The sequence below is a fragment of the Rhincodon typus genome, unplaced genomic scaffold (assembly GCF_021869965.1).
Source record: "Rhincodon typus isolate 14 unplaced genomic scaffold, sRhiTyp1.1 hic_rhity00004160, whole genome shotgun sequence".
NCBI classification, from domain to species: Eukaryota; Metazoa; Chordata; class Chondrichthyes; order Orectolobiformes; family Rhincodontidae; genus Rhincodon; species Rhincodon typus.
Window position 1 is genome coordinate 3,842 of NW_025969798.1, and position 9,886 is coordinate 13,727.

The following is a 9,886-nucleotide window of genomic DNA, read 5'->3' on the forward strand; positions in this document are numbered from 1 at the left end:
CACATTCTGTAGCCATTATTCTCAATCATATTCTTTTTTGGAATAAAATTGTGGTGTTACACTTGATAGCTTGAGGTTTTTATTTTAACATTTCTAAGTATCCATGTTTAGTCATCTTCACTGGTAGGCAGGATGGAATCAAGAAATGACATCTACCGTGATGCTGTAAACCAGTGCATCCCAAACAGTTTCCTGTTAGGACCTCCATTTTTTTTTGAGCTTTGAAAATTGTCCCCTTTGAGAACTGACAACAAGGGGCCATTAAAGCGGGAGCATGACTGCTGTAACTTGGTCAGTGCTCTTACATGCAACATTTACTGCTTCTGATTTTGTGACCTCAAAAGCGTTAGCTGATGACCTCAACTTGGGCTCCAGACTTCCACTTTGGGAAGCTCTTAGTCTAGATGCTGTCTATCTGTACAGATTTGTAATATAGCTACTATTATACCCCATTGCAGCAAACAGGATATTTTAAAGCAGCTGTAACCTAAATGCTTGTTAATAATCCACTCGATGTGAGTACAATCATAGCATAAGAATTCATATTTTTAATACTGTTAGTAAATGTGACCATACAGCTATCAGGTGGTTATTGGTGATTAATACAATTATTATTGAATGAGCCATTCAACCCATGTCTGTGCTGAACCTCCTATGGTCCGATTCATATAGTGCCACTCCACTGCCCTTACCGTATACATTCCATCTTTTTGGATATTTAGAATATTTAGAAAATGTAGAAAAACTTACGGCACAGAAGGAGTCACTCTATCCTCTAGTCTATGCTGGCAAGAGGCAAACCATTCAGTGTAATCCCATTTTCCAGGGCTTTGTATGATTTTCAGTGTATACCTGGGCATCATCATACAGGAGGTCAGGGGTTATGTCTCTTTTTCCCTACTTTTCTCTTGCAAAAAAAATCTAAATCTTAAATCTCCCCTCTAATCTTTATCAGTGATCCTTCTAAGGGAAATTGGTCCTTCCCATTTACTCTATCCAGGCCCTTCAAACTTGTACACATCAATCAAGTCTTCCCTCTGACTTTTTTTCTTTCTAAGGAAAACGCCCCCAATCTTCCATTATAGTTTGGGGTTGTATTGAGAAGGAAAATAGCCCTTCATACACGATCTAAATCTTTGTGACTCAGAAGGAAGTTGAAGCATCAAAGCGTTTGATTCTGAAGCATTTTTTTTTCTGGATAATAAGGATGGGGTAAGGAAGGCTAAATCCGTGCTGTCCACAGCCAGAAAATCAAATAAGAAATGTGGGTCTTGAATATGACTGGTCCATCAACCTGTTTGGGTATGTTTTGTTAGGTGATGAGGTGGGACTTGAATCCAGACTTTCAGCACAGGTGCAGACACTACCCTGTAGATTACTTTTGTTGGTAATGACTGGTTTATTAACCGACTTGGGGGGGGGGCGGGGGAATGAGCCTCAATTACGCGTCACCTAATTTTTGCAAAAAGAATTCTAACCTCAGTGGTTAGAGCGATATGTTAGGCAATAATACAATCCTAAGCCATAAACTTCAGGAAGCTTGTTCGTACATTCCAACTGTTCGTGGATACGTTGCTGGTTTGAAAAACACAGTTTAATGTCTCAGCTCTCCATGATTGATGGGCAGCTGGACCCAGCCACCAGGCTTGCATGTGAAAATTCTTCTGTGCGCTGCTGCAGCTGAAGCTTTGTTGGGTAAGTTATTTGCACAGCGATTTTTGTTTCAAATGTATTTAATTCGATGTCTGGCATAACTATCAGGTACACAAGTTGTCTATAGTGAATGCAACAATTTGCAACTGGAACCCTCTTCTGGCTTCCTACCCTCGTAAACATCAGGCTTTTACAGATCTGCCGCCTAATGAAAACCCACAAGGCGGTTGAAACTATCTCTGCTGCACCTCACTGACTTTGTGCTTACGCCACCTTGCCCCTCAGTAATCCCTATGGAGCAAATTTCCTGACCGAGAGTTACTGCGAAACAAAATCCTTTGGAACGGGAAGTCACCGACAAGACCCGTGTGACAACCCTCGTTTGGCGAATGGTAGACTTTGAAGCAAAATTGTAGGAATGGTTCTTGATAAACAGGTCCAGGTCCGGGGCAGCATAATGTACTTAAGAGATACAAACCATGCTCTGCATGACTGAGGACTGTCTCTCTTACTTGTCACCTCACCTTAGATTCAGCAAGTTATGAAGGCAATCGCTTCGCTTTGGGGATTTGAATTTGCTGAATAAATGAATTGGCTGGGGGAACGATTTGGGAGGTCTCTGGGATTTGTTCTGAGGAAGGGTCACTCGATCTGAAATGTTAACTGGTGATTTCTCTCCACAGATGCTGCCAGATCCGCTGAGTTTTCCCAGCAACTTCTGTTTTTGTTCGACCAAACATCTCCGACGCGCCCACAGTGGCTGAGCCAACTTTTTCCATCTGCCATTTGGTACATTTTCCACACTCAGTGCTGTGACTGAGTAATGCTATCATCATCATCATCATCATCGGCCTGTGAGATTTTAAAATACAAACACTGGCTTCAACCTATTTTTTTTCCCCTCCAGCCAACCTGTTCAAAGATATTGTTACACACGTCCTTCTGGGACTTGAACCTGGGTCTCCCGGTCTAGGGGTAGGGACACTACGCCAGAAGCGGGTGGAATAAAGGGGCCTCAGAGGGCGATGGAATCGAGAACCTTTAAGCAGTTGCTGTCAACCCTATTGTTCTCCGCCGGTAGGAATAGGTGATAACTTCCCCTTTAACTAGGTGTGTGCATGCGCATTATCTTGGTGCAGCGGAAAGCTCGGTCCGACGGGAAAACCGCTTCAAATATTTAGTGGCGATGAATAGATTGAACACCGGTCGGCTTCGGATCATGTTCTCTATTTATAAAACGCAGTAATGCCCTCAGTCTGTCGTTGACCTTTGCATTCTCCTCCTTTTCCTGCTTCTTGGCTCGAGTCCAATGGTCCGTGACAGAACCTTCCTCTCGCACCGTGTGATCGAGGGGGCCCCTGAGGTGGGAACGCAGTCAAGATGGCGACGCTGTGGCGACGGTTCTGCTACTCGGCTCCTACGACCGCACCGGGATTTTGGAGTCGAGTCCGAAACAGTAACATAGGTAAAACCTCAGTCCAGACCGGTCGGGAAATAATCGCTATTCATTCTCTAAGGGAACGCACGCTTCGGCTCAACCAGTCCATGCGAATCTCCTTTATCATCATTCAGAGAGTCAGAGTCATAGAGATTACAGCACGGAAACAAACCCTTCAGTTCAACTCGTCCGGGCCAACCAGATATTCTAAATTAAACCATTTCCATCTGCCAGCATTTATACATATCCTTCTAAACCCTTCCTTTTTTATGTCCCCATCCAGATGCCTTTTAAATGTAATTGTACCAGCCTCCGCCACTTCCTCTGGCAGCTCATTCCATACACGCATTCACACTCTGCATAAAAAAGTTGCTCCTTAGGTCCCTTTTAAATCTTGCCCCTCTCACCCATGCCTTCTAGTTTTGGACTCCCCAACCCTCAGGAAAAGACCTTGACCTACACCCTATCCATTCCCCTCATGACTGTACAAACTTCTATAAAGTCAGGAAAATAGCCCCAGCCTATTCAGCCTCTCCGTACAATGCAAACCCTCCACCCCGGCAACATCCTTGTAAATCGTTTTTGAATCCTTTCGAGTTTCACAACCTCTTTCCTAGCAGGGAGATCAGAATTGAACACTATGTTCCAAAAGTGGCCTAACCAATATCCAATACAGTCGCAACATGACATCCCAACCTTTATTCAATGCGCTAACCAATAAGGCAAGTGAACCAAATGACTTCTTCACTACCCTGTCTACTTACAACTCCACTTTCAAGGAGCTATGAACCTGCACACCAAAGTCAAATCTTCCATCATAATCCTCTTTCTTCCTTTCTCCCTCATCTGCTCACTCTCCCCCCTTCCCATTAAATCAAGAGTGTTCATATCTTTACCCTGTGGTAAAGTTCCACATTCTCACCTCTCTTTAGGTGAAGAAATTTCTTCTGAATTTCCTACTGGATATCAGTGTAGTTATCTTTAATTTACAGTGTCTCATTCTGCTCTTCACAGGCTGAAACACTATCCACTCCATCAAAATCTTTCATCATCATCTAACTCAAACCTCAGCTTTTTATTCTTCAAAAGCCCATTCATGCTTTACTTACAGATATAGCCTCACAGTTCTGGTACCATTCTTATAAAGATAAATGCATAGTCATCAGTTATAAATCTTTATTTTAATAGTACTGCAGCCAGAACTGTACTCTTGAGAGTGTTGTAATCAAGAATAGCGAAAACACAAACGCTGGAAGTATGGAGTAGTTCAGGCAAAATTTGAAAAGAGAGAATTAACGTTTATAAATTGATGACTTTTCATCAGAACTGTCAAAACATTAATTCATTTCAAAAAAAAACACAAAGACTACAGATCCTGAAAATCAGAAACAAAAACAGAAATTGCTGGAAAAACTGATGGGGTCTGGCAGCATCTGTGAAGAGAGAAACAGAATTAATAAATTTCTGAAGAAGGTCACGGGACTCAATGTTAACATTGATCTCTCTCCACAGATGCTGCCAGACTTGTTAAGTTAATTTTCCAGCATCCATAGTACTTGCTCATTACACGTCTAACCAAGGTTCAATTCAAACTTAGCATAAGCTCTCCACCTTTCAATTCAGTTTTTTAATGGCCTCATTGATTTGCATTATACTTTTAGTGATTTATGTATTTATACTCCCAGCTATTTTGGCCCCTCTATTTTGGAGGGCCTCACAGACCATCTTTGTGTCATCCTGTTCCATAAGGGTAGTCAGTATCTAACCAATTTTGTTGTACATAGTTTCATGGAATTTGAGAAGTTGGGAAGTCTGTAGCAAACTGGGACAAAAGTAGACACTTACATTTCACGTGCTGATTTGTTCTGTTGCAGGTATCTGGACACGGAGCCTTCTTAATGATTACAAAGAGGCCTGTAAAGAGATTGTTGTGGGAGCCAGAGATCACCCAGGAAAAGCTGCCTTTTACTGTGCGCTCCTCACAGGGGCATGTGTTTGTGGATACAAAAATCCATGTGACAAATCCTTTCAGGCTACTCTGTTGGAATCATCAAACCAGCTTTTAGTTTTGTCACCTTGGGTCCGGAACAGTCGGTCAGACCAGCACATCCAGAATCTGGTGACAGTTAAAAACCAGGGCCGACTCCGGCATCAGAACCTGCTCCTCTTCTCTCTGGTGTACGCAGCACCCTATGATGCAAAGACCAGTTTATACAATGCACAATGTGAATATTTGAAACCACGGTGGTCGGATTTTCCAGGCAGAGTTTTGGACATTGGGTTTTTTGGCAAGTGGTGGATCCTTAGTTCCAAAATGAAAGACTGGGACATCAATGACAATGAGTTTGCTTATCTGCCTGATGAGCTGCAAACCGTTACGCCACAGAATCTTCATTCAACCGAGAATGAGAGACTGTTTGAATTAAAGTTTCAGCCTGTCATTCTTGGAGAAGAGGACACAGAGGAGAAGGGAGCAGGCTAAAAACACTGCACACTGTGCCACAGTAGTGACAAAACATATAAAAAGTTGTTGAGGATGGAAACTTAGTCTCATCACCTCACAGTTTTATCCTTCTTGACTATTTCGGAGCTTTATTTAACATGTGTTTTAAAAAAAATTTAAAAAGCTTAAATAAACACAATCCCAAGAATTATGCTGTCCCGACTTTCAATGTACCAGGTCACAATGCTGACTGTAGCCAATGACAAGCTACTCCAGTGGCAAGTTGAATTGATACAGAAGTACAAGCAGAACACTGGAAAAGTATATTGAGAAAATTGTCTAATGGGCTATCCATATAGTTTATTCAACCACTTCACCATTTTGTCTTTCTTTCTCCTCTTTTACACACAGACTGGTATATGGAGTTAGGCCACAGATCAGTCATGATCTCATTGAATGATGTACCATGGCTATTTAACCATTGGTATATTGATTATCAAGCGATGCACTTAAAGCCCCAGGACCAAATGCACAGACATTAAGGATAGAGGAAACTTGTCTCCTAGAAGTGATGAGACAGCACTTTAATATATTCATGATCTGTACTTTATTTGCAGTGGGAGGCAGGTTCAGTGGCATTCTCATGCCACCAAGTGGTGAATTCAAATAGTGATGGCAGAAACCTAGAAACTGACTAACTTTTACATAACTATAGGCCAGTTTAGCATAGAAGACCATTGAGTCTGCATGAGTACTTTCAAAATTGGTCCACTCTCCCACCCTTTTCCTATACCCCTGTCATTAATTCTCCTACCATTAGTTAAGAAATTTCATTTTGAAATTTGAGTCTGTATCCCCACATTGACCAGCTGTATATTCCACTTCCAAACCTTCATGTAAAAATTGTCATAGAACAAAGAACCGTGTAACTAATCCAATCTGCTTGCACATGGTTCATATTTCTGTATCCCCTGCCATTCACATCTGTCTAATGTCTCTTAAACCTGTCACAATTGGTTATTTTGCCAAACTTGGTATATCTGCAGTAGTAATCAACCCTTTAACTATTGGAGACAGTTTATCTATTTAAACACTTCACCATTTTAAACACTTAGATGGAATCTACTCTTAATTTTATCTGACAAACCCCTTCTCAGCTTTCCATACGTAAATGCACCTGCCTACAGAACAGGAAGGGCACAAGAACTGGTTCTCAATGTGTCCTGAGTTTGCTTGCTAAACCGACTCTGCTGGAAAGACTGCATGATGATAGAATCAGGGAAGAGTGGGACAGAAACTGTTTTCTGGACAAAGTACTGATCAAAGCAGGGTCAGAATTGATTAAGGCCAAGGGAACAGCAGGGAGGGAATAATTTCCTATAGCATGTTAATAATCAGATAGCATGTCTGCAAATGCCTGTAGATGTTATAGCATTCCATTCCTTAACCTTTCACTATTGCAGAATCTTATAGCACAAAAGGAGGCCATTTGGCTTGTCTTGCCTATGCCAGCTTTTTAAAAGAGATGTTCATTTGCGTCAAATTCTGGGCATCAGATGTAGGATGTAAGGCTGCAGAGTAGCTTTACCAGAATGATATCCGAGTTTAGAGGCTTCAATCATTGGACAGATTAGAAAAATTTGGATTTTATCTCAGGAAGGAGATTAATACATGAAGATAGATGTATTCCAAACTATGGGGTGTCTTAATAAAGCAAGTATGAATAAATTGTTTTCTCCGGCACGTGTCAGTAACCAGTGGTCATCGGTTTAGCTAGAGGAGAAATCAAGAAAATTTCTTCCATGCAGCAGGAACACATTACCTGAAAGGCTCAGAGATAGTAAGAACTGCAGATGCTGGAGTCAGAGATAACACAGTATTGAGCTTGTAGGTGGCAGAAATGGCAGAGAATGATACGTTGGATGTGGAGCTTAGTGGGGTGATATGTGAGGACGAGGGGGTTTCTGTCTTTATTTTTGTTGAGGGAAGGGGATGTGAGGGCAGAGGTGCGGGAAATGCAAGAGATGTGGTTGAGGGCATTTTCAACCACCAAAGCGGGGTCGGGGGGGGGGGCGGAAGTTGCAGTCCTTGAAATAAGAGGACATTTGGGATTTTCGGGAGTGGAATGCCCCATCTTGGGAGCAGATGACAGAGGAATTGGGAGTAGGGGATGGCCACCTACAATCTGACCCCACAACCAAAGACATATTTCCCTTTGCACCCCATCTGCCTTTCATAGGGACCACTCTCTTGTCCACTCCACACTCCCCACTAACCCCACCACCCCAAGCACCTTTCTCTGCAACCGCAGGAACGGCTACACCTGCCCCCTCCCCTCCATTCAAGGCACAAAACAAACCTTCAACATCAGACAAAGGTTCACCTGCACATCTGTCAATGAGGTCTACTGCATCTGCTGCTCCCGATGTGACCTCCTCTACATTGGTGAGACCAAGCAGAGGCTTGGAGACCACTTTGTAGATCACCTACACTCTGTTCATGACAAACGACAACACCTTCCAGTTACAAACCATTTTAACTGCCCCTCCCACTCCTTGGACGACATGTCCATCCTGGGCCTCCTCCAGTATCACAATGACGCGACCCAGAAACTGGAGGAGCAACGTCTCATATTCCACCTTGGGGGCCAACAGCCCAATGGCCTAAACGTGGATTTTACCAATTTCAAAATCTTCCCACCCCCGGCCTCATCCCCTGACCAACCCTTCATCTCATCTCCCATCTCCTTGATCTGACACAACCTGTCCATCTTCTCTCCCATCTATCTGATTCTCCCACCTCACTGACCAATCCCCACCACTCCCTACCGGCACTCACCTATCGCCATCCCACCTACCTTCCCCAGCCCCACGCCTCCTCTCTTCTCTCTATTTATTTATTTCTGAGCTCCCTTCATCACCCCCCCACAATTTCTGAAGAAGGGTCCCGAACTTTCCTGCTCTTCTGATGTTGCCTGGCCTGCTGTGTTGCTCCAGTTCTACATTGTGTTACCTGAAAGGCTAATGGCATAAGATTCCATTGCCCCTTTAACTTACAATTTGCAATGTACTTGAAGAGAATGAATTTGAGGAGTAAAGAGGGAAAAGCTAGGATAAATAGTTAAATTGAAGGAATTTTAAGGAATGGAACATCCCAACAATCATGTAGATTTTGAACAGACTAGAATTAGGACCTATAGTTGAACCAATAAGATTTTAAGAGAAACTCTCTCATTAGAAAGAAGCGAGTCTGAGAGCATGCTTATATTCAAAACAATGGGAAATGGTCTTATGAGCTTAATTTTGGAGAGGATGTTCCAACCACAAATACTAAATTCTTCACTTCAACTACAAACTATGATAGGATTACTGACTGAGTTACACAGACACCAGAGAAAATGGACACACACCGAGGGGAGCCAGAAGTACATTTATTAAACAATATAATTTTAAGCAACGTGAGATTATAATTAATTTTATTTTTACAATATTTATTTAGGTAGTTACATTTTTTACTTGATAAGGAAGAATATATTAGATTATTGATTGAAAGAAGGCACTTTGAAAGCAAGATGAAAATCTTTGACTAATCAGGACAATTCACAAGAAAAGACAATGTAAAGGGGAAACAATTTTTATTCTGTGTGAAAGGAGAGTATTGGTTGGCAATGGACTCTGATTGATGGAGGTATGCCATGGAGAATGCACCAGTTGGATAATGACTGACACAACAGTAATACTCGGCAATATTCTGTACTACCAAATGAACATTCACAATATAAGATCTCAGATTTAGTCAACTATTAACCTCTGTATGCTTTATCTACAATTGGCCTTGACATCTTTCTGATTGTTGTATCTTAACCATATCATTCTCGTGATTATCAGAGACTCAGTCACGACTTGCTGACTTCCCATCAATTTCTGCCTCCCTCAGTTAGAGCTTCTTTCCTTGTTTTTGCCCCACACCCCCCTTATTCCCTCAGCCAATGCCTTGGAAATCAGGCTTTCTAAGAGGACAGCCCTCATTGAATAGATTTTTTCCCCCTCTGACTTCAATACTTTATCTCAGCAGTTTTCCTTCCCATTTCCATCCTGTTCCTCCTCTCCTGAACAGGTTGCCTCACAACATCTAATCAGAGATAGTAGGAACTGCAGATGCTGGAGAATCCGAGACAACAAGGTGCAGGGCTGGATGAACACAGCAGGCCAAGCAGCATCATAGGAGCAGAGAGGCTGACGTTTCGGGCCTAGACCCTTCATCAGAAAAGGGGGAGGGGAAGGGGGTTTTGAAATAAATAGGGAGAGAGTGGGAGGCGGATAGAAGAGGGATAGAGGAGAGGATAGGTGGAG

General features: G+C 42.5%; 1 protein-coding gene across 2 annotated transcripts; it reads left to right on the plus strand.

Moving 5' to 3' along the window:
- Window positions 1-1,444: 1,444 nt before the first annotated feature.
- timm29 (translocase of inner mitochondrial membrane 29) lies at window positions 1,445-5,742 on the plus strand. Of its 2 annotated transcripts, none has more exons than XM_048593833.1 (3): window positions 1,445-1,695; window positions 2,337-3,118; window positions 4,966-5,742. In XM_048593833.1, the coding sequence occupies exons 2-3, from the start codon at window positions 3,034-3,036 to the stop codon at window positions 5,571-5,573; spliced, it is 693 nt and encodes a 230-aa protein (XP_048449790.1). In that variant the 5' UTR covers window positions 1,445-1,695; window positions 2,337-3,033; the 3' UTR covers window positions 5,574-5,742. The 2 variants fall into 2 exon arrangements, with proteins under 2 accessions (XP_048449790.1, XP_020387646.1); XM_020532057.2 differs by having other exon boundaries at window positions 2,959-3,118.
- Window positions 5,743-9,886: the final 4,144 nt, after the last annotated feature.

Excerpts from the sequence above, each read along its gene's own strand:
- timm29 (XM_048593833.1), top strand. The coding sequence starts at position 3,034 with ATGGCGACGCTGTGGCGACGGTTCTGCTACTCGGCTCCTACGACCGCA. Across the intron at positions 3,119-4,965 it reads AGTCCGAAACAGTAACATAG|GTATCTGGACACGGAGCCTT; the intron begins GTAAAACCTCAG and ends GTTCTGTTGCAG.